The following is a 22,075-nucleotide window of genomic DNA, read 5'->3' on the forward strand; positions in this document are numbered from 1 at the left end:
TTGTGGCAGTCATTTAAAGCTGCGTGGGACTGCATTCGTTCTTCAATGCACAAATGCCCAAGAGTCCAGGGAAGGGCCAGGGGGCTTCCTCGAAACGACACGCGCCGTAGCATCTCTCACTAACCGTCCCGTCAGGAAAGAACCAAAGCGGAAAGGGAGCTGGGGTAGGGAGGGACTTCCGGCGTCCTGTGCCCTCTAGCGTCGGGTACCTTCCACTGCCGCCTCCTTTCCGGCCTCCTCCCTCAGGGAGGGGCGGTCACGTGCCGGGGGCGTGGAGAGAAGCCCCGGACTCTAAGGTCACATGACAGGGGCGCGGGCCCGGGTTCCTGCCGCCACCGCTCGGGGAGAGGGCCCGAAGTCTGACTGACCGACGCATTCACAATGGTAAGGGAACCTGCGGGGTGTGGAGAGGCTGAGGAGGCTCTTATCGCCGCGCTGAGGCCGTGGAGGCCTGCTGTCGGGCGAAGGCTTCCTCCTTTCCCCTGGCTTCCTCTGTCAGGCGAGCCGGGCCTTGTCTTCGGCCGCCCGTTTCCATGGATACGGGACCCCCTCGCGCCTCAACCCTCGACTCCCTCTCCTTTCCCTGCCAACGGCTCTTTCTGGGCGCGCGCGAGGGGCTGCCATTGGTCCCCCTTTCTCTTCCTTCCACGCGCTCGCCCCGCCTCCTTAAGTAACGTCACGGAGAGCAGCGCGCGTCCGGGGTGGGAGTCGGGGTGGGACTTTATAGCGGGCAGATAGTTTAGGTCTCCCTTCGGGGAAGCAGTGGTGCAAATGGTGTCTCTACGCTGCTGAATGAATGCAATTGGACCCCACTTTAACCACCATAACTCAGTGCTATGGAATCCTGGGGCCCTTTTTCCACATCTGAGTAAAATCCCACATTGTCAGCTTCGAACTGGAATATATGGAAGTGTGGTCTCGGATAACCCAGATATTGTGTGATCTTCTGCCGTGATATTCTGGGTTATATCTGTGTGGAAGGGCCCTGGGAGTTCTCGCAGTGCAAGGCCTTCAGCCTTCTCTGATAAAGCGTGCTCCTGCCTGCCTCTTAAAATTGTTTAAGCCCCTCCCCCCTAACACTAACAACCTCTCTATGGGTCCTTTCACACAGCCTTATATCCCAGAATATCAAGGCAGAAAATCCCACAATATTTGTGATCAAATCAGATAATGTAATTTTCTGCCTTGATATTGTTTGGTATAGGGCTGTGTGGAAGGGCCATGGATCCACAGAGTGAAGGGGGGCAGCCAGAAAACACAGCTCCATCCTATCTCCTGCAACATCACTTGAGAGCCCCTCAATATATGTAATATAACAATATATAGAAATAATAACATTGTAATGTAGTAGTACTAATATATGTAATATAAATAATGTAATATAACATATGTAGTAATAATGATGATTATTTTTATATCCCACCACTATCTTCCTGGAGGGACTTGAGGCGGCTTACAAGCAGGACCAAGCCCAGCAACAACAGATTATATAAGCTAAAAATGCATTTATAAACATAATAAACATATGACAATCTAATTAAACAATTAAAACAGTAAAGTATAAAAACATCATTGAATTAAAACAAACATCAGTAACCAGAACCAGGAATATGGTGGGTAAGATAAAAAAATTAGAGATGGCTGGGCATGGGATTGTGCAAAAAAATAAAAATAAAAACCAAAAAAAAACCCCAACAAGAAACAAACAGTTTATGGGGCCAGGGCTGGGGGTAAAGTTCCGAGTTGAATCAATGGTTAATTAGGGCTGGGCATTCATGGACAGGGGCCTAACCATTATCAAAAGCTCACTGGAACATCCAGGTTTTGAGGTCCCTGTGGAAGGTGGACAGAGTGGGCTCTAGCCTAATCTCCCTGGGGTGAGAATTTCAGAGCCAAGGTGCTACCACCAAGAAGGCCTTCTCTCTTATCCTCAACAACCATGTTTATGACAGTGGTGGGAGCGAGAGAAGGGCCTCCCTGGCAGATCTTAGGGTCCACGATGGTTCATAGGGGAAGATGCGATCGCAAAGATTGGCAGGACCCGAACAGTTTAGGGCTTTCACCTGCACTTTGAATCAAACTGCATTGATTCTACAGTGTAGAATTAGATGCACCATCAAGCCTTGTAATCCTCCTTGAAGTTGTTGTAGCTCCCAGACCATCTGGCTTGTTCTTTTCTCAACACTTCTTCTAGCTCTACAAAATATTCTGTAAATATGGCAGCCAGAAATGTGCACAGTATTCAAAAGGCCACTTCACAGATTTGTATGAAGCCATTGTCTGGAGTCTTCTTAGTGACATATGCATGTGTAACTTTAGGTTATTATTTTGGGATGATGCACAGAGAGCTTGCCATGACTATCTACCAATGGAGATGGGAACCAGGTAAATTCCATTTGATCTTGCAGCCAAGAAAGATGAAAGAGTTCATTTATTTTATATGCTGGCTTTCTACTGGAGTGGAACCCAAAGCAGCTTCCAATCACAATCCTTCTGGATCCCCAGCACGTCACTGGAGAGTGACATGATTATCTTTTCATAGAATCATAGAATAGTAGAGTTGGAAGAGACCTCATGGGCCATCCAGTCCAACCCCCTGCCAAGAAGCAGGAAATCGCATTTTCATGGATGCAGAATTTATATTAGGATGTTATCTGTAAAAGCCATCACAGGTTATGGTCCACTGATAGATGTTAGAATGTCTCTTTAGAGGCAACCTATTCATTGCCATGTCTACGTTCAGCAGAAGCCCATTTAAATGTTTTGGATTTAATGTAACATTTTGGCAATATGTGAATGAGCCTCCCAGGACCTTTGATTTCAAGGGTCAGGAATCTATTGGTGCAAATGTTACACCAAGTGAACCATTCTGCAGATGGTTTGGGTTTCCTAATTTGAAAAGATGGGGAGGGCGGAAGTGGCAGTGGTAGAGGATACAACCCCACTCCAAGCCATTTATTTCATGAATTCCTGGTTTGGGGGAGGTGGGGGTCCTTGAAGCCATAGTAGTATGGGAACAGTGCCTTGGAAAATTGCCTGTATCCACTTCTGAAGCCAGACAAGGCATAGATGGTTTGGAGCTGGTTGTGCCTTCCTCTTGACTTCATCATTCTGTGACTAATATTTTCTACTTCTTGTAATTATACTAGTGAAACCATAGGAAATTGGTAATGCATTTTTCTCACCATGCAGTGATTCTCTCTCATCTTGATCAGTTTTGACTGGACAGTTGTGTGCCTGTTCTTGGTCGGCAAATTAAAACTGGAAATTATTATTTGCTCTTTCCATGTAGAAAAAGTACAAAATGTAGTATGTACGTTTATTTTTAGCCAAGAAAACACAAACTACAGGGACTAGTAATTACAATGCACTATCAAATGCCCACATGTACAGGTCTAGGGTTACTTTTCATGTTCTTTCATTTTTCCTTCTTTGAATATGTGTTAGGCATCTATGGACAATCCTGCTTTCCTGTTTTGTATATTCTTTTACAAGCTTGGGGACCCGGTGGTGTCCGGGTAATTAGAAGAAGGCATGAATTGTTTTGGGATGTTAGGTAATATCACCGAAGTTTTGTCCAGATCCATCGTTGGTTGGGTTCAGTGCTGTCTGGATAAGGGTGAACTACAACTCCCAGATTCCCAGGGAAATCACCCCCAAACCCTGCCAGTATTTGCAGTTGGCCATGTTGGGTCTGTGTGCCAAGTTTAGTCCAGATCCGTCATCGGCTGGGTTCAGGGATCTCTGGATAAGGGTGAACTATAACTCCTAAAATCAAGATCTATTCCCACTAATCCCTGCATACGGTATGTTCAGTTGGTCATGGGGCTTCTCTGTGCCAAGTTTGGTCCCAGTCCATTGTTGGTGGGGGTCACAGTATCAGTGAAGGTACTGCAAGTCCCATTATCCATGGCAAATTTGGTCCAGATCCCTCGTTGGTTGGGTGAACAGTGCTCTCTGGATGTAGGTCAAGTAACAGCTCTTGTAAATCATGGTGAATTCTCCCCAAACCTCTTGTTCAGTTGCTGATCAATTCATCTGTTACCTATGTGCCATAGGAAAGGGTTATGGTAGAGGCAATGGGCAGGGTCATGCCATTCTTGAGGAAAAACAGAACATCTAGGATGAAATTGTCCCCACATGAAATCCTTCACTTAAGTGGGGGCAGAATGGTGTTTGTGGAGGACACTGGCAGGTTTTGGGTTACATGTTCATGATGCTCACCTAGTGGAGGTAGGCCTTTGGTGTCTTCTGCTCAGTGGGAACTATAACTGTTTGGAGGCAAGAGGCTTTCTGTGTAAGTGGACACCTCCACATACACACATACATATTTTTCACTTTTATTATGTGTATAGATATGTCGTTGAAAACGCACCATTAGAGTATACTTTCTTTGAGCTTGACACCGTGAGTAGAGCATTAACGTATAAAGAAATTCCTCTACAAACCAGAAATCTACCCTTCCCCAGTCCATTGGTGTGTATGCATGCTAGTGCTATAGGCATTGTGCAGTGCCTATAGGTGCATTCACTATCATACCCTGGCACAGTGTTTGAGCATGCAGAGGGGGAAAATAGGGCTCTTTATGCCCTCTAGAAAATCTTCAAGGGGCTGTATCTTTGAGAGAGCTGGATTGAAACTATTGTTTTAATTGCGCAGTTCACACAGTTAAACAGCTAGTCTTGACTAAACACACACACATATGAATGTGTAAATGAAACATTTTATAATGAATGAAAATCTTGGATAGTTATTTCATTGCTATCTGGGATTTGGTTTTAAATGTATTTAGAATTGATTTCATCATTTATTTAGAGTCAGCCTCCACATTCGCTGGGGCTAGGGGCACAGCGCACCTGCAAAAGTGGGGAAAATGTGGATAAAAAGCAGTTTTTATTTTACCTCAGAGAGCATTCTCTAGGAATTTCTAGGTGTCATCTCTAGGAATAAAAATAGGAGAAACAAATTGTATAATTTAGACTGAACGGGATTCAGAAACTGTAATACAGTGGTATTGCAAGCAAATTCATTTTCCTTATAGAATTCCTTTATTTGAGAGCAAAGTTTTCATAAAAATGTACAGTGTATCAGGTTCCTTCCCCATTCTGTCAGAAAAGGTTTTGTTTTGTCTTTAGTTGTCCTTATTGAATGCTTCTGTGATTTCTTTGATGTTTCGTCTTCCGTTTTGCTTATTTTTAAAAAATAGTTAGCATAGTTTTTGCTGACAGAATTAACAGGTTTATTTTTATAAAAGGGCTTGTGTTGGCAGTCAGGTTGAGCCAGAATGCCTTCAAGGTTTCCTTCAAAATGCTTTGAAGCAATAAAACAGGATACAGGTGTTCTGTGTTTCCATTTATTCCTCCACAAGCCTCTCTGGTGATTTTTCATTCTGGCTTTATACACAAAAAAATTTTTTGTGTCCTTCTGGCAAAAGAAGAAATAAATAGAAAAGAGGATCTGTGAAGAAATGGGGCAGAAAGCACATAAGCTGTATCCTGTCTGCATGCTTTTCAAGCTGTGGGCCCCAGATGGAAATGAGGTGGTCCTTCAGATGTTGGATTGAAATTCATTCTAGACCAGCATTCCTCACCATTGTTTACGCTGGCTATAGTTGGGCTGTGAGTGGCAGTTTTTCAGTGTGTGGTGGGCTGCATTAAATTCTCTTCACACCCTGAATGTCATAATGACTAATTTCTTTTTTGTAGGGTGGAATCCATGTATGAGTTGCAAGCTGCTGGGGTGCCAACTGGCCTCCCAAAAGACCTTGGAGTTCTGAACCTGTTGAAAACATATTTCAAAAAATATCCCAAGAGGCTCCAAAATGCTACCTCAGAGGACAGAGAGCAAATTTTGCCATGTTTTAGTCCAGGAAAGGTGTTTTTCCCCAGTAGGAAATGACTCAAATGTCATATGCAATGAAATTGCTCTCTCTGGGAGACATTGAGGAGTTTGGAGGTCTTGGAGCCACAGGAATGGATAGTGAGTTGCACTTAACAGTCAAACTCCATAATAGAGGGCCAAATAATTCCCAAATAGTTGAGAGTTTGCTAGATTGGGGAGAGAAAATAAATGTGTACATGAACATAATTTCGCAGTTTGACTAGGCAATGGGCTATTTTTGAACGTGGGGCATAGAACATTTCCTTAGTACTGTACCACTAATATTGGCATTTGAGCAAAACCCATCATAGATTAGGGTTCTATCGAGCAGATGTACTCTATTTTATATAGAGATGTGAAGTCCTGAAAACGTTCAGGAAAGAAACTAGCAATTTGTTTTGGGAGTCAGAAGGATGAACCAACTGAATGTTTTCCATTTTCCCCAAGCGTTCATGTCTGTAGCCTTAAAAGTATTTTTCCTGTCAATAGAAGGATTGTGTTACTGTGATTTAAATTAAATGTCTGTGTCACTTTACTGAATTATTTTCTATTTTTCTTTAAAAGTTATATGGTGGTTGTGAAATTTTATATTTGGTGTAGGATGATAGTGCTGATGGGGTGATCTATTTTGGCCCTATCTTTACTTTTCCATATGGATACCGATCTCTAGTAGGCTTCTGCAGTCTCCTCATTATTTCAAATTCCTCTTCCTGCTAAAAGTTTAACTAGAACATCATTTTTGTTTTTGTATTAAAGAACAATTGTACTAAACCATAGAACTTTGTTCTAATTACTTAGCTTCTGAGATCCTCTGAGGTTACAATACCGTTCTGTTTATTTCCTGTTTATTCTATCTAAATTCATATGTTTTTTATTGCAGAGTTTTCTTGGAGGATTGTTTGGTCCCATTTGTGAGATTGATGTTGTTCTTAATGATGCAGAATCGCGAAAAACAGCCGAAATCAAAACAGAGGATGGTAAAACAGAAAAGCATTATCTGTTTTATGATGGTGAATCAGTTTCAGGAAAGGTAAGCTCATTTTCCTATCTCCCGAAATCTACTTTAGAAAACACAACAGCCAGAAATATATGCTAATGAAATTCTAGTTAACTGTTGTTTATTTTATTTTATTTTATTCAGATCCTACAGTATAAGATAAGATAGATCATGAGTCCTAAGTTTAGTTATTTAGAAGTGAATTGAAACAGTTAAAGCAGGTTTCCATAACTTGTTGTCCTTAGATGTTTTAAACTTCAGCTTCAATCAGTCCCTATAAACATGGATTATCAGTTAAAATACTGAGAGTTATAGTTGCAGATATTGTGAGGGTTCCATGTTGAGAAAAGTTGGGCTAAGGAATATTCATCACCTCAAACTAAAGATTATTTTCTCTGTCTCTTGTTTGTTTTCAGAACTAGTAATAAATAGTTTTGGGGACAAACAAAACTGAAGGACATTTTTACTGTTTTGGATAGTGCTTACAATTAGATCCATTAAAGAAGGGGCTACTCATCATTGATTTCAACAAAATGCATTCATGTAATTGAAATGAAACTTCTTTGTGTTTAGCTCAATATTGTTGGGACTACAATACTGGAAGGCATCCTGTTTTGTAGGCACTGTAAATATTCTGTCTTTCTGTTTCTTTTATGAAACAAAAAGCGTCAGGATGGTTTTTCTGTCAAATTATGGTGAATGCTTAAGAGTAAAAGTGAGGGGGAGGTAACTAAAGCTGGCTCCACAGTTGCACTCCTACAGGTACAGATAACATTTATAAGGGTCAGAATTGCTCAATCTTCATGTGTGAAGAATTAAATCATTTGTGTTGTGTGGGCATCTCATAGAAAGAAAAGGTAGTTTCTGTTGGCGCCCAATCTGGAGCTCTGTATTCTTCTGTCCTGTCAACTCTTTTCAAATGTTAGGAAAATGGGTGGTGAGAAGTCTGTGTTTCTCACAGTCTTTCACCTTCAAATGCCTGTCACTTCCTAGTTCTCTTTTTTATCTCAATTCTTCATAATTCATTGCTTAATAGCTGTTTCACCAGTTTTTCTTCCCACAGTCATGAGTTCCTTATTTCTTTAACTTGATAAGTGATTGAATAAGGAGGAATTGGACATTTTGTGGAAAAGGGTTGCTCTTTTGTAGTAATTTTCCTATAGATTTATCAGCAAAAGAACTTGAACGGCATCAAAATGTCATATAATCCACCATTTAACATGGGGTAGGAGCAAATTGTGAATAGCCCTGATTTTAACAAATTCCATTTTCATTGACTGAAACTGTCTCAGTTAATTTCCTGTTTGATTTTTCCTGGTTATAAATTATTGTGAGATGCACTGAATGTTGAGCTTACCATAAAAGAATGATATGAAAATAAATTTAACAAGTAATCCCATTTGAGTCCTTGTAATGATAATGATTTGGTGCATTTATGCAGAGAGGAAAGAGTATTTCAACATTGTCTTGATTTTTGCAGGTGAACATAGTCTTTAAACAACATGGAAAGAGGTTAGAACACCAAGGAATTAGAATTGAATTTGTAGGACAAATTGGTGAGTTACAAAAATTGTACTGATTTGTATAACCTTGATGTACAGAAATCAGCATCTGGATTGGTCAGAGAAAGTTAATATATTAATGTGTCTGCTTTATAGTAAGCTTTGCAGAGTGAGAACTTAAATAAACTCAATGATTTTTGCTGTTCTGTGTCAAGCACCAGTTACAAGAACAAGGTATCACCATCCTTTTATGACTGTGAACTACCTAGGGAATAGTTGCCTTCTCGGTCCTAGGCTGAGTGACATTCAATAAGTAAGAACAGTGTAATTTATTTAAGTGGTTTTTCTTGAACTTCCCAATTTTGTTCCATTTTTTGGAGGGAGACTTTTAAAAGGTTGTCTGTTTTGTTTCATTAGCGAAAGTACATCAAAATGTATCCCTGGTTATACTATGAAAAATCTAAAAATCCATATATTTTAGACAAGAATAGATTTCCCCTGATTTCTCACATTTAGTGTATAAAATTGCTTGTTAGTCGAGCTGTCTGTGATTAAAAGAAGGTTGCCTTTTGTGGAGCACACTAAAGAAAACAGTTATTTTTTTAAATGAATTTAGGATTTATAAGGAACTTGAATGACTGCTGAATTAATACACTGAAAGAGCAAATGTACTCTTTAAACTTTAAAAAAGCTAGATTCTTTGTACGTTTTATCTTTTGCTCCCCTCAGGTCTTACCCACTGCTTCTAGCATTTCAAGTGCCTAGCAATTAAAAAAAGTATTGTATGTTCTTCAGAAAAGCTTCTGCTCTACTTGCTTTCTAATTGTGTTTCTTAATTTTGTAGAACTTTTCAATGACAAGAGTAATACTCATGAATTTGTAAACCTAGTAAAAGAGTTGGCCTTACCTGGTGAATTAACACAAAGTAGAAGTTACGACTTTGAATTTATGCAAGTTGAGAAGCCATATGAATCCTACATTGGTGCCAATGTCAGATTGAGGTATGGAAATTGATAAGCTCTACCCTCCTCCCGTTGCAGCTGCCATTACAGTAGTCTGACTAGCTTATCTGTAATGGGATATTGGTATATATACATTTTAAAAAAGATATCAGAAAGGTCAACTTGTGAGAAGTGGGTTTGACTAAAGGGTAATTTATAAAAAGGAAGGATGGAAGGGGTTTTTGCTAGATCCTCCACAGCAACTCATGCTTTTTGGAAAAATTGATCTAAGAATCTAAGAATTGCAGAAGGAAGAGGCTGTTAGTGAAATTCAGACTATAAATGTCAGTCCAAGTAACTTTTAGAGATTAAAGAAACACTTCAATAGCATATTGTTTAATTTTAGAAATATAGAAAAACTAAAGATGCAGCAAACAGGAAAACTATCTTACATAAAAAATAAGGTAATCCATTCTTTTTATACTATAATTCTCCAATGCCATAAATGGTAGCATTAAAAAAAACAGACTCACAGGAGACAGTATCTCTTTTCCAATACTTTTGAAACATCGAAAGTTTGAATTTGGCTACATGTAGCTTTATAACCTTTTGGAACAAACACCTTTTGGAGATTATAACCTTTTAGAAAAGCATGACCTTCCAGAGAAGAACCAAAAACTCTTTAGAGTAGACTCTTCTCTTGTGGCATACAACCAGATGTAATTATGTTAAGGCAATGATTTTAGTTGTTAGACTGAATAACCTGTTATCTCTGATCTGTTAGGAAAACAGAGATTTTGCTAATGTATAAAATACAGCAGTGCTTCAGAACAGGAAACGGCAAGCAACAGGATCATAGATAAACATTACTAGAGAAGCCTTGAAGAAGGTTGTCATTTCCAACAACATGTGGCTTTAAAAGAAAGAAACTGAGATTGGTTTTCAAGATACAAATCTTCAAGTTGGTTTCCAAAATAGATTCTACTTCGTCCTTAGATTTACAAAGAAATATAACAAATTACAATTATAATCCCATTAGTAGAAACAGGTAGGTTTCTCCCATTTTGGAGATGATGACTAGCTTCTATGAATTTATGGTACCTTTGCAAAACAAAGACTAGAACTGTGGGCTAATGCAATTTATTAACCTCAATATACAGTAATCTTATAGTATTAGCTTAGTTGAAAAAGGTAGCAAAATATATAGTCCTAAATATATGAAAATATATATACAGAATCTCCATTAAATTATTTTACAGGTATTTCCTTAAGGTGACAATAGTAAGAAGATTATCAGACTTGATAAAAGAATATGACCTTATTGTTCACCAACTTGCAACATACCCAGATGTTAACAACTCTATTAAAATGGAAGTAGGCATTGAAGATTGTCTGCATATAGAATTTGAATACAACAAATCCAAGTATGTATGTCTCTGAATAAGCCAAACACGTGGTCTTGAGAAAGGCAATCAGTAAAGGACTTTTTAATGAAACCTAGCAGTGATAAGCAAGAGGTTGCTTTTAGATTGTTCATCAGGATATGCGGGGTTTCCATCCAAAGTTGTCACAATTCTGAAAAATTCTTTTTGCCTTGAAGCAACTGTTCATGTAGCTTCTCCAGTTTCTCCACTTTCCACAATAAAGCTTTATTTACATGTGTTGAATATTCAGTTCTTGGAATGATACATGGATTCCAGAGCAGAAATGATGTTTAATGTTTCATATGTACAGTAGAGTCTCACTTATCCAAGCTTCACTTATCCAATGTTCTGTATTATCCAAGGCAGTCTGCCTTTTAGTAGTCAATGTTTTTGTAGTAAATGTTGCAATGTTTTGGTGCTAAATTCGTAAATACAGTAATTACTACATAACATTACTACGTATTGAACTGCTTTTTCTGTCAGTTTGTTGTAAAACATGATGTTTTGGTGCTTAATTTGCAAAATCATAATGTAATTTTATGTTTAATAGGCTTTTTTCTTAATCCCTCTTTATTATCCAACATTTTTGCTTATCCAAGGTCCTGCCGGCTCGTTTATCTTGGATAAGTGAGACTCTACTGTATTAAAATGTAATTGAATACAAAATAGAGAACTGGCCCAGCAAGAATTAGGCTGTACTCGCATTTCCCTCTCCAGTGTGCTGGTTTCTTATTTGTAGGGCTATTTACCTGGGAAGCATTCAGAGACATCATTAGGCTTCTCTAGATTATCTTAGTTCTTATTCCATCTGCTACACATCTGTACTGGTCTGGAGTTTGGAGATAATATGGTGCTGGCTTTGCTTTTGGAGAGTAAGATAATGGTTGTAATAAGTAAGGAATAGTGTGCCACCATGCTTTGAGAAGAGGATTTGTCCACAGTTACACATGTTTATTATAAATTATAATTTATATTGTAGTTACCAATCTGTGTGGGATTACCATTGATGAATGCTTGGAGTCTTTGAGTTTCAGCTTGCACAAAAACTGTGGCTAGAGTTTTGATCATGGCCAGTTCTATTTTAAATGCTTCAGTTTGGTCTTTTGGCTCCGTTGGGTTTTTAAGTTCTTATCATTGCTTCTAATGCTCTTAATAAATTTGGGAATATTTTTGCCTGCCTGCTCAGAGAATTGAAAAAGACGTCGTGCTGTGTCCCACCACAGCTGCAGGCTGATTTGGTGGATATGCCAAAGAATACCATCTGAATAGCTTTACTTAATTTTTGGAACTGCTTTCCCTAGGAGAGACACTTGTTTTCTGGTGAAAAGAATGGACTAGGTGTGAGGAACGTGTACCCCATGAGTTGCATGCAGAATCTCAGTGCTGTGTCAAAACTACATTGTAGCTGAACTTTTTCAGTGATTACACTATCCATGAGTGAAACAATCCAGTTCAGTCATGAATATTGTTAACAAGCATGTACTATAACTTTCTATGCACACACAATGTACAAATTCAACATATTTACATGCTCTCTTCCTTTACATTAAGGTATCATTTAAAGGACGTGATTGTTGGAAAAATTTACTTCCTTTTAGTAAGAATAAAAATACAGCACATGGAATTGCAACTGATCAAAAAGGAGATCACTGGAATTGGTAAGATGAGAGAAAAGATTGTCATTCATAGTATAAGGTAAAGGTTTCCCCTGACATTAAGTCTAGTCGTGTCCGACTCTGGGGGTTGGTGCTCATCTCCATTTCTAAGCTGAAGAGCTGGCGTTGTCCGTAGACGCCTCCAAGGTCATATGGCCAGCATGACTGCATGGAGCACCGTTACCTTCCTGCTGGGGCAGTACCTATTGATTTACTCATCTTTGCATGTTTTCGAACTGCTAGGTTGGCAGAAGCTGGGGCTAACAGTGTGAGCTCACTCTGCTTTCCAGGTTCAAATGGCCAACCTTTCAGTCAGCAAGTTCAGCGGTTTAATCCGCTGCGCCAATGAGGGCTCCAATTCATAGTATAGCTTTTTCTAACATTTCCTCCCATTATTTGTGGTGCATAATTGTTATAATTTCTAGTTTGTCTGACACATATCTGTAGATTTGTTCACAGTGATAGGTTCTGAAATAATGCTTCAAAATGGCCTTTAAAAAGGGCTTGGTAGAAGTGTTGAGTTGAATCCAACTTTTATCATAAAAGACTGGGCTGGCAGAGGCATACTTTCCTGCCTTGTCTTTTCTTTGAAAATACTACACAAAGGAGGCTTTTTGAAAAATGTAGGGTGAAGGGGAGGTGTTGTCCATAGTAATTGTGTTCAATTATACATGGAAAATTGGAAACAAAATAAATTTAGAAAAATGCAAATGAACAGCCTGATCATTGTTATTCTAGGACCCAGTACTACAACAGAGACAGAGACTATTGCAAAATATGAAATCATGGATGGTGCTCCAGTTAAAGGTGAGTCCCTGCATGTCAAAATCTGTGGAGTACTTTTATATTACAACATCTTTTACTTCATAATAGTCACATTTGCCCCCTTTTTTCCCCTTAAAAAAAGGGTGGGTAGTGTAACTATTAATTGTTGGCATATGGGAAGCCTGCAGGGTCCTGACTGGCAGCCAAAGGAGGTCCTGTAGGCCTCGCCCATTGGTGCGTGTGCACGAATGAGGCCTAAGAAAAAGAACTCCTAGATCTCAATCCCTGGTACACATGGGTAAGCAAGGTCTATGGGACCTTCACCTACTAGTCGAGAGAGACTCTGAAGGACTTCCCTGCTGGTGCTCGTGGGCGAGCAAGAGCTACGGGGCCTGCTTTGGCTGCTTGCCCCCAAGGGAGACCATATAGTTCTCCCTGGTAGGTGGATAGATGGGTGAAGGGTCATCTGACTGCGCGCCTCCCAGTCCTAGCTATAGGAGCTCCCTCTGGGGCCAGCAGCTGAGGGAAGGCTCTTAGCTCTCATGCCTCCATGTGCCCAGCCCTCTGAGCTATGGGGGCTGCTCCAATGGGCAGGTGCGTGGGTGGAGATGCGAATATTATGTGAGGAATCAAAAATACCAAAATCGGGACCCTTAAAAGTGGGTCTGATTATTATGTGATGAAGTACAGTAATTAAATAGCATGCTTTACAATGATAAACAGGATCCTATTACAGAAGTGGTTCCCCAGTTTTCAACCTGCTAGTTGAAATATATCTGCCAAGGCAAACACAAGCCTTTTTTTGCTTGTTCCTGCTTGCTCCATGTCTCTTTGGTAGCCTGTGTCATATCCTCCATTCTCTCATAGGATAATAAAGGCACATGAGGCAAAGGAGTGAGCAAGTTACTGAAAGAGTCACACAATGGTTCATTTAGAAGGAGCAAGAAGATTAGGAAGAAAACAGTGCAGTGAGATGTTGACAAAACAAAACTGGAAATAGAAGTCATATTGTAGGATTGTACCTGGACACCCCAATAACTTTGTAACTAGCCATGGTGGACCAAGAGAGCAATGGAGTGGGGATTTATTACCCAGATGTCTGGCTTCAGTACCACTTAGCTTGTGAACCTTTTTTTGTATGAGTCAGACAAATGTGACGCATGGGCCTTCTTACTTGCCTTTGGTTGCTATTGACGGTGCTTCCTTTTTTCTGGGAAATGAAAGGGGTTTTTTGTCTCTCTTTTAGGTTTTCATCTTGCTTTGGGTTTCACTAATTGAAATGGTGCACATAGAGACAGAGTCTTTCTTGTATAATGTCCTAGCTTGTGGGTGGATGGGAATGCCGAAAACATATAGCCTTTCCTAACTGCTGAGCCTGCATACTTTTGTTTGTACTCTGGATCATCTTCCAGTGTCATACATTTTCATATATTTTGTTTCCTTCTTGGAGGCTATCCCCACAGAATCCCCAAATCTCTCGTTAGACCTTTGTAAATTCAGAATGGTGTATTGTGATCTGGTGTAACTAGATCAAAAAGAAATTCCTTCCTCATGTCTTAAAAGTTGTCTTATGCCAAATCACCATACTGCTGTTTGAAAATAGTGGACACCTTAAGAATGTGATAGAAAACAATTTGTGTGTATATTAAATAACTTCCCCTAAACCCTTCCCCGAGATTTATCTTGTGCTGGGCTGGATTACAAATAGATTTGTTGGTTGGCAGTATTTCCGGGTTCAGCCCAGCAGTGGCAAGGACTGCATTGGCACCATTTCACATCTGTGTGAAAGCATCCATTACAGGAGATGTCAAATTTGGCCATGTTTACACATGTTTTCATAATATCCCACTTGGGTTTCTGAGATGCACAGTGTGTGGGCTGGCTTTGCAAACTGTAGCAAACTTGAGTAGGTCCTGCTGAGCAGAATTAGTTATAGAAACATGCAACTCTAGTTGAAACAGCTCTACAGGTTCTTGCTCCCTTTCTGGACACAATTTAGAGTATTGGTTATGAACTATAAGGCTCTATAGAGCTTGGGTCAAGGCTATCTGACAGATTGTACCTCCCTGTATGAGCCTTCTCAAGTCCCAGCAACCTTTCCCGTGGTGCCACCCTTCTTATATTTCATTTGGTGAGGAAATGGGAGAGAAAAATCTTGATAGTTGCTCCTAAACTATGGTACTCCCTTTCACATCTGGCTCTCTTCTCTGCTCTTTTTGCCAGGATATTTATTTAGACAGGGCTTTAATTTTAAATTGGCTATTGCAGGAAGATATGTTTGTACTATACATTGTTTTACATATGCTTTGTTTTAACTACTATGTTCAAATAAGTTCAAATAAGTAAGTACATAAATATAGGTGATATTCTAATCTATTGCTTTTTCCTACAAAACTAATAATTTCTTCTGTTATTTAAGGTGAATCTATTCCTATAAGGCTCTTTTTGGCTGGCTATGACCCTACTGCTACAATGAGGGATGTGAATAAAAAGTTTTCAGTGAGATACTTCTTGAATCTAGTGTTAGTTGATGAAGAGGACAGACGGTATTTCAAGCAGCAGGTACATTCTGTAAACTGTAGCATTTTAATGAGATGGTTTAATCTCTTTTGCCATTTCTGTTGTACAGTGTTCCCTCACTTATCACTGGGGTTAGGTTCCAGTGCCACCCGCAATAAGTGAAAATCCGCGAAGTAGGGACGCTATATTTATTTTAATATTTATACATTATTTTAGTAGTTATACACTATTTTAAGTCTTTATTAACCAATTGTGTGTTGATAAATCACCTCTTTCTCCTCCTGTTGCTGCTTGGGCTCCTTTTCTCTCCCTTTGGCTTCTCCTTCCTCCCTTCCTTAGGCTGCAAATTGTAATTTTTTATGATTTATAATAGTTTTTTTAGAGTTTATTGAAAAACCGCAAAACAGTGAATCCGCTAAAAGTGAACCGCGAAGTAGTGAGGGAACGCTGTATTTAAAATGCTAAAAACAACAGCCAGTGAAGTCATAATTAAAATATTAAACAATAGAATAGATTCCATTAAAATTATTCAATCAAAACAGCAGCAATAGAAAGTTCTCATTACATTTTGTTAACTAAAACAATGATTTCATTCACTTCTTTTTCTGAGTTAATGGCTATTTCTGCTCACAATTTTGAAGAAACCACGTTTGAAATACAGTTCTGAAGAAATCAGGCTTGGTTTATCCCTCTAGTGTCATCCAAAACTTTGTTCACTTTCTTTATCCTTAAATAAGGTTATAAACTATCATTTGTTTAATTTTTACAATTCCTGATTTTGTTTAATTAGATATATTTGAAAGAAAAACCAAACAAATGTGAATATATTGGATGAAGGGTTCTCTAGATCTCTGGCCTACCAAACAGGCAGTATATTTATGTGCTTAGGACAAACTTTCAAGGGTAGAAGCAAAACAGGCCTTATTGAGGTAGGATTTGCATTGAATTGTATGAATTTGTTTAATAAAACAAGGTTTCTATATCGCTCTTTTCATGGTATCCAAAGAAGTGTATTGATATCAATGAAAACTCATGCTAAAATATATCATTTTTGAAAGTGCCGTTATCCTGCCTCCTTCCTTTTTATGCTGCAACAGAAAAATGTGTCTATTTCTTTGAAAACTTTTTAACATATCAGTTGAACAGCAAATTGCATCCCATTTTTGGTCTTGAAACAATTACATGAGCTTCTTGCTTAACTTTTAGATACTAAACAGCAGATGCTTCTTACACTGTTTAAATATGGTGTTATATTTCAACTCTTACATTCAAACAAGTTTGTGGGTTTTTTTCCTTTTGTTATGGTTATCATTTACTTTGTTTTATCCACCTTAATGTGAGAGAATAGTTTTGTACTTTCCCCTACCATATGGGGAATAGTAAATGCAGGATAAAAACATTGTCAAAGAAATAAATTATGTTGCATTTTATCAGATACAGCTTATGCAAAGAACTCAGTTTCTAGTTCAGCTGTTTCTGTCTGTAACCTATCTGTTCAGCTATCAAACTTCTAAATTGTGTATTTTATCTTGTTGTTAAACAGGAGATCATTCTTTGGAGAAAAGCTCCTGAGAAACTGAGGAAACAGCGAACTAACTTTCACCAACGATTTGAAAGCCCAGAACCACAAGCCTCTGCAGAGCAACCTGAAATGTGAGCCAGGTGTAGGGAGTGAAAGAACTGTTGATAGCATCAGCAGGTTAAGAAGGCAATGGGCTGTAGGGAAGAAGAAGACCAAAACTTGCATTACCAACAGTCTTCCTCATCTTACAGTACTGCATTTCCCACACTACTAAAACATTCTTCAAGTAAACATTCAAATGTGTATATACATTTAAAACAAGTGCTTTCTCAAACACTGGAACTTTCTTAAGCTATTTTGTACTGCACATTTTACTTTTGTCTGATATGATGCACTCAGATATACATAAAGCTTACAAAAAAGTCTAGCTATACGTTTCCATGCATGTAGGCTGGCGCATTTAAGTTTTGCTAATCATTGATGGTAAACGAAAGCATTTCCTCTTCAATGCCACATTTCATATCATACATATTTTCTCAGTGTCTGTTACCTGTATCCTTGAAAATGTAATAAAATATGTTGTCCTAAAATGACACATTCAGGGTTTAAAATAGGATTTTACTCTAATAAGTACATCAGTCCTTACCACAGGGAAATAGGTGACATGTACAAAAGATGATGTGCTTAAGATAGGTCTAGGACTGTATCATGGTCTCAGATCTTTGCATCTTTGAGGAATATGTATAAATTTGTTCTATCCTCAAACTTGCTTTATAAAAGGAGTGATTACACTTCTAATTCTTTTCCCCTTAGCATTTCAATCCCAATGAGTCTGTTATCAGGTTCTAACACTATTGGAGATCATATGCCCTGTCTAAACTAAATACTTTTTGCATCCTTCCCTATTTCAGTGGAGAGGGCACATGTGAGAAAGAAACCACGTTTTAATGCAATTTTATTGGTAACACTGTTGAAATCTGGGTCACATATACATAACTTTATTCTTGTCGTACTCATATTGCACCCTTTCACTATCTTCCAAACATGCCCAAATATTGAAAAAATCCATATTTTCTGCTCTGTCCTTAGCTAAGTCTACATGGATGGAAACCATCTGAATTCTAAATGGGTATTGGATGTTGGTGTGATGAAATTTCTGATATAGCTTTTTTATTTTTATAAATTCATTCATCGGGTGAATTTAGCATCTTTGGAAAGCCGCCATCTGTCCACAATTAAGCATGTTGTTCACAAACACAGTGCTTGTTTTGGGCACAACTTGGAACCTGCTGAATAGAAGGCTACTCACCTTTATAATTCACTTGGCCTATCTACAGATAATGTTTCTGAACTTCAGTGCAAGTGTTATTGGTTACCTTACTTTATGAGTAAGCAAAATTACACATCGGTAAGAACTGTTTTATTACTATGGCATTTTGATAAAACAGTCAAAGATGCTGCGTGCTGGGTTATTTCTCTTAATATGGATGCCTGGGACTGAGAGAACTTAATCCCCTCATGTAAGTGCCTGTTCAGAATTTCAAACAAAAAAAAATGCCAAATATTTTCATGAACACTTGCATATAGCAATCTGAAAACTATTCCAAGAAATTTTGAAAACTGATTGTATTTAACCAGCCTCAAATTGTGCATCTGTGTATAATAGACATAATGAACTGCTATTTGAATTATTAAAAATAGTTGTATTCTCACTAAAACATTTTGATTGTCTTTAATTGTACATGGCACTGTATGCCGATGCCTGTCATTCAGAGTTAGCCACATAGATTAAGTAGACCTCTTGAAGTCAGACTTGGGTTCAAAGTATGGAGCTCTGGGAATGGAGAGGAATTATACTTTTCTCATTAGTTGAGTTATTATACCTAAATACTTGGAGCCCTTGGTGGCGCAGTGGATTAAACCCTTATGCTGGCAGGACTGATGACTTGAAGGTTAGGTTGCTGACCTGAAGGTTGCCGGTTTGAATACAACCCAGGGGAGAGTGCGGATGAGCTCCCTCTATCAGCTCCAGCTCTATGCGGGGACATGAGAGAAGCCTCACACAAGGATGGTAAAAACATCAAAACACCTGGGCATCCCCTGGGCAACATCCTTGCAGATGGCCAATTCTCACACCAGAAGCAACTTGTAGTTTCTCAAGTCGCTCCTGACACGAAAAAATCCAAAAACTTAATGAGCAGATTATGATTTTCAGTAGAAGCCCCATTTTATCATAAACATCTTCACATAGCAAGAAAAAGACCAGTAAAAGCATATTTCTGACAGTAATGAGTAGTTTATTTGGATTTCCATGCCTAACACTTTGACTAGCCGGCCATCTTGTGAGGGTGCTTTGGTTATACTTTTCCTGCATGGCAGGGTGGTCTCTTCCAACTCTATGATTCTATGATTTACTATATCCCCTTGATGTCAGGTGTACTTTTACATAGATAATGTCTATTGCCCATTTGTCTCAGTGTGCATTTCTTCTTGTATATATAGATGAGCTTCTATTGCTTTAGGTCACTCTTATTGGAGTATTTATACAGCTCTGGGTTAGAATAGTTTTCAACACTTCAACAACAGCACTTAAATACATTGCTTTAGGATATGGGCTATGGTGCATAAAAGTCACAGGGAAATTTATTTATTACTAATGTCTTGTTTTAGCTAGAGAGTGTTTTGAGGACCTACTTAATTCAGCAGTAAAAGGTTAATTTCTTTAGTTTGCGGCCCACTCCATACAAATCCTACAGGGGCTGCTCTTTCAAATTTCTAGTGTAATGCCATTTGTCTCTAGGTTTGTTTGCATAGAGCTACCTGATATGGTTTAAGGCAATGTACGTTTGATCAAGTGAGAACATCCAAATATGTTAACTGTGTAGACTCAAGTGCATATTAAGTATAAGGTAATTATTTAGTCTAGCTAAGCAGCTCTGAACTGGCTTGTTATCTGCATTCGCTTCATGCAAAAGTGGAGCCCAAACAGGATAGTCTGGCTTTACTGACAAGGTGTCTGTGTCGTGTGTGTTTCATTGTTTTGCTTAACAGCTTATCCTTACGCAGTAGAAGTGTGCACTGGGACTGGAGAATCTTTGGCCTCCAAATCCTTTGGATTTTAACAACCCAAATCCTATTTAGCCATGTGAGTGTGCTACAGGCTTGTGTAGAAATGTATCTAAAGAAACAAAGTTTGTCATGACAGACTTTTTTTTTTTTGTATCTTAGGCCCCTTGCACACAGCTGTATAACATTCACATTGAACTGGATTATATGGCAATGGAGACTCAGATAATCCAGTTCAAAGCAGATACTGTGGATTATCGGCCTTGATATTCTGGATTCTATGGCTGTGTAGAAGGGCCCTAAATTTCCTCATACGGCAAACCTATCACTGCTTTTTCTTGGCAAGATTTGCTCAGACGGAGTTAGCCTTGGCCTCCCGCTGAGGCTGAAAGAATGTGACTTGCCCAGGGCCACCTTGTGGATTTTCATGGCGGAGGGCCCTTCCAGACAGGCCCTATATCCCAGGATCTGATCCCAGGTTTTCTGTTTATCTCAGATTATCTGGCAGTGCAGACTCATATAATCCAGTTTAAAGCAGAAAATCTGGGATCAGATCCTGGGATATCGGGCCTATCTGGAAGGGCCCTGAATCCACACTGCCATATATTCCAGTTCAACAGACAATATGGGACTTTATTCAGCTGTGTGGAAAGGGCTTAGGATTTTCTGCCTTGATATTCTGGTTATATGGCTGTATGGAAGGCTCCTGTGTCTACACTGCCATATAATCCAGTTTAATGTGAATTTTATACAGCTGTGTGAATGAAGCCCTACACTGCCATATAAAATCCAGATTATCTGATTTGAACTGGATTATATGGCAGTGTAGACTAATATAATCCAGTTCCAAGTAGATAATGTGGATTATCAGATTTGATAATCTAGATTATATGGCAGTGTAGAAAGGGCCTCAATTGGGTTACAAGTCAAGGTGTTGCCATTATGCTTTGACTGAGTGAGAGCAAACTTTACCAATACTGGGTTGCTGTGAGTTTTCCAGACTGTATGGCCATGCTCCAGAAGAATTCTCTCCTGACGTTTCAACCACATCTATGGCAGGCATGCTCAGAGGTTGTGAAGTCTGTTGGAAATTAGGCAAGAGATGTTTATATATCTGTGGAATGTCTTGTCTTCTTGAGGCAAGTGTGAATGTTACAACTGGCCAACTTGATTAGCATTGAATAGCCTTGCAGCTTCAAAGCCTGCCTGCTTCTTTCCCAAGGGAATTCTTTGTTGGTAGGTGTTAGCTGGCCCTGATTGTTTCCTGTCTGGAATTTCCCTGTTCTTTATTTACAGTGTTGTTCTTTATTTACTATCCTGATTTTAGGGTTTTTTTAAAAAAATACTGGTAGCCAGATGTTGTTCATTTTCAAGGTTTCCTTCTGTCTGTTGCAATTGTCCACATGCTTGTGGATTTCAGTCCCTTCTCCATGTAGTCTGACCCGATAGTTGTTATAGTGGTCCAGCATTTCTGTGTTCTCAAATAAAATGCCTGTCCAGGTTGGTTCATCGAGTGCTCTTGGCAACAAAGGATTCCCCCAGGAAGGAAGCAGCCAGGCTTTGAAGGTTATGGATATCTTTAATATGGTGCTTGTAAGTTTTAAAATGGTTTTATTTGATATCTTAATTGGATTTTAATCAGGATATGCTTTAATTGATTATGTATTGCTGTTCAATGTATTTGTGTGAATTTTATATGTTGTACGCCGCTTTGAATTCCAGCGGGAGGCGGGATAGAAATGAACAAATAAATAATAATAATAATAATAATAATAATAATAATAAGAATAAGGCTATTCAATG

General features: G+C 38.9%; 1 protein-coding gene across 1 annotated transcript; it reads left to right on the plus strand.

Moving 5' to 3' along the window:
* The first annotated feature begins 228 nt into the window (after positions 1-228).
* vps26a (VPS26 retromer complex component A) lies at positions 229-18,924 on the plus strand. The gene is made up of 9 exons (XM_003223686.4): positions 229-384; positions 6,761-6,910; positions 8,358-8,433; positions 9,224-9,380; positions 10,580-10,744; positions 12,296-12,402; positions 13,138-13,206; positions 15,584-15,726; positions 17,228-18,924. The coding sequence occupies exons 1-9, from the start codon at positions 382-384 to the stop codon at positions 17,339-17,341; spliced, it is 984 nt and encodes a 327-aa protein (XP_003223734.3). The 5' UTR covers positions 229-381; the 3' UTR covers positions 17,342-18,924.
* The last annotated feature ends 3,151 nt before the right edge of the window (positions 18,925-22,075 follow it).

The sequence above is a fragment of the Anolis carolinensis genome, chromosome 3 (assembly GCF_035594765.1).
Source record: "Anolis carolinensis isolate JA03-04 chromosome 3, rAnoCar3.1.pri, whole genome shotgun sequence".
NCBI classification, from domain to species: domain Eukaryota; kingdom Metazoa; phylum Chordata; class Lepidosauria; order Squamata; family Dactyloidae; genus Anolis; species Anolis carolinensis.

Excerpts from the sequence above, each read along its gene's own strand:
- vps26a (XM_003223686.4), top strand. Across the intron at positions 8,434-9,223 it reads TGAATTTGTAGGACAAATTG|AACTTTTCAATGACAAGAGT; the intron begins GTGAGTTACAAA and ends TTAATTTTGTAG. Across the intron at positions 13,207-15,583 it reads GGATGGTGCTCCAGTTAAAG|GTGAATCTATTCCTATAAGG; the intron begins GTGAGTCCCTGC and ends CTGTTATTTAAG.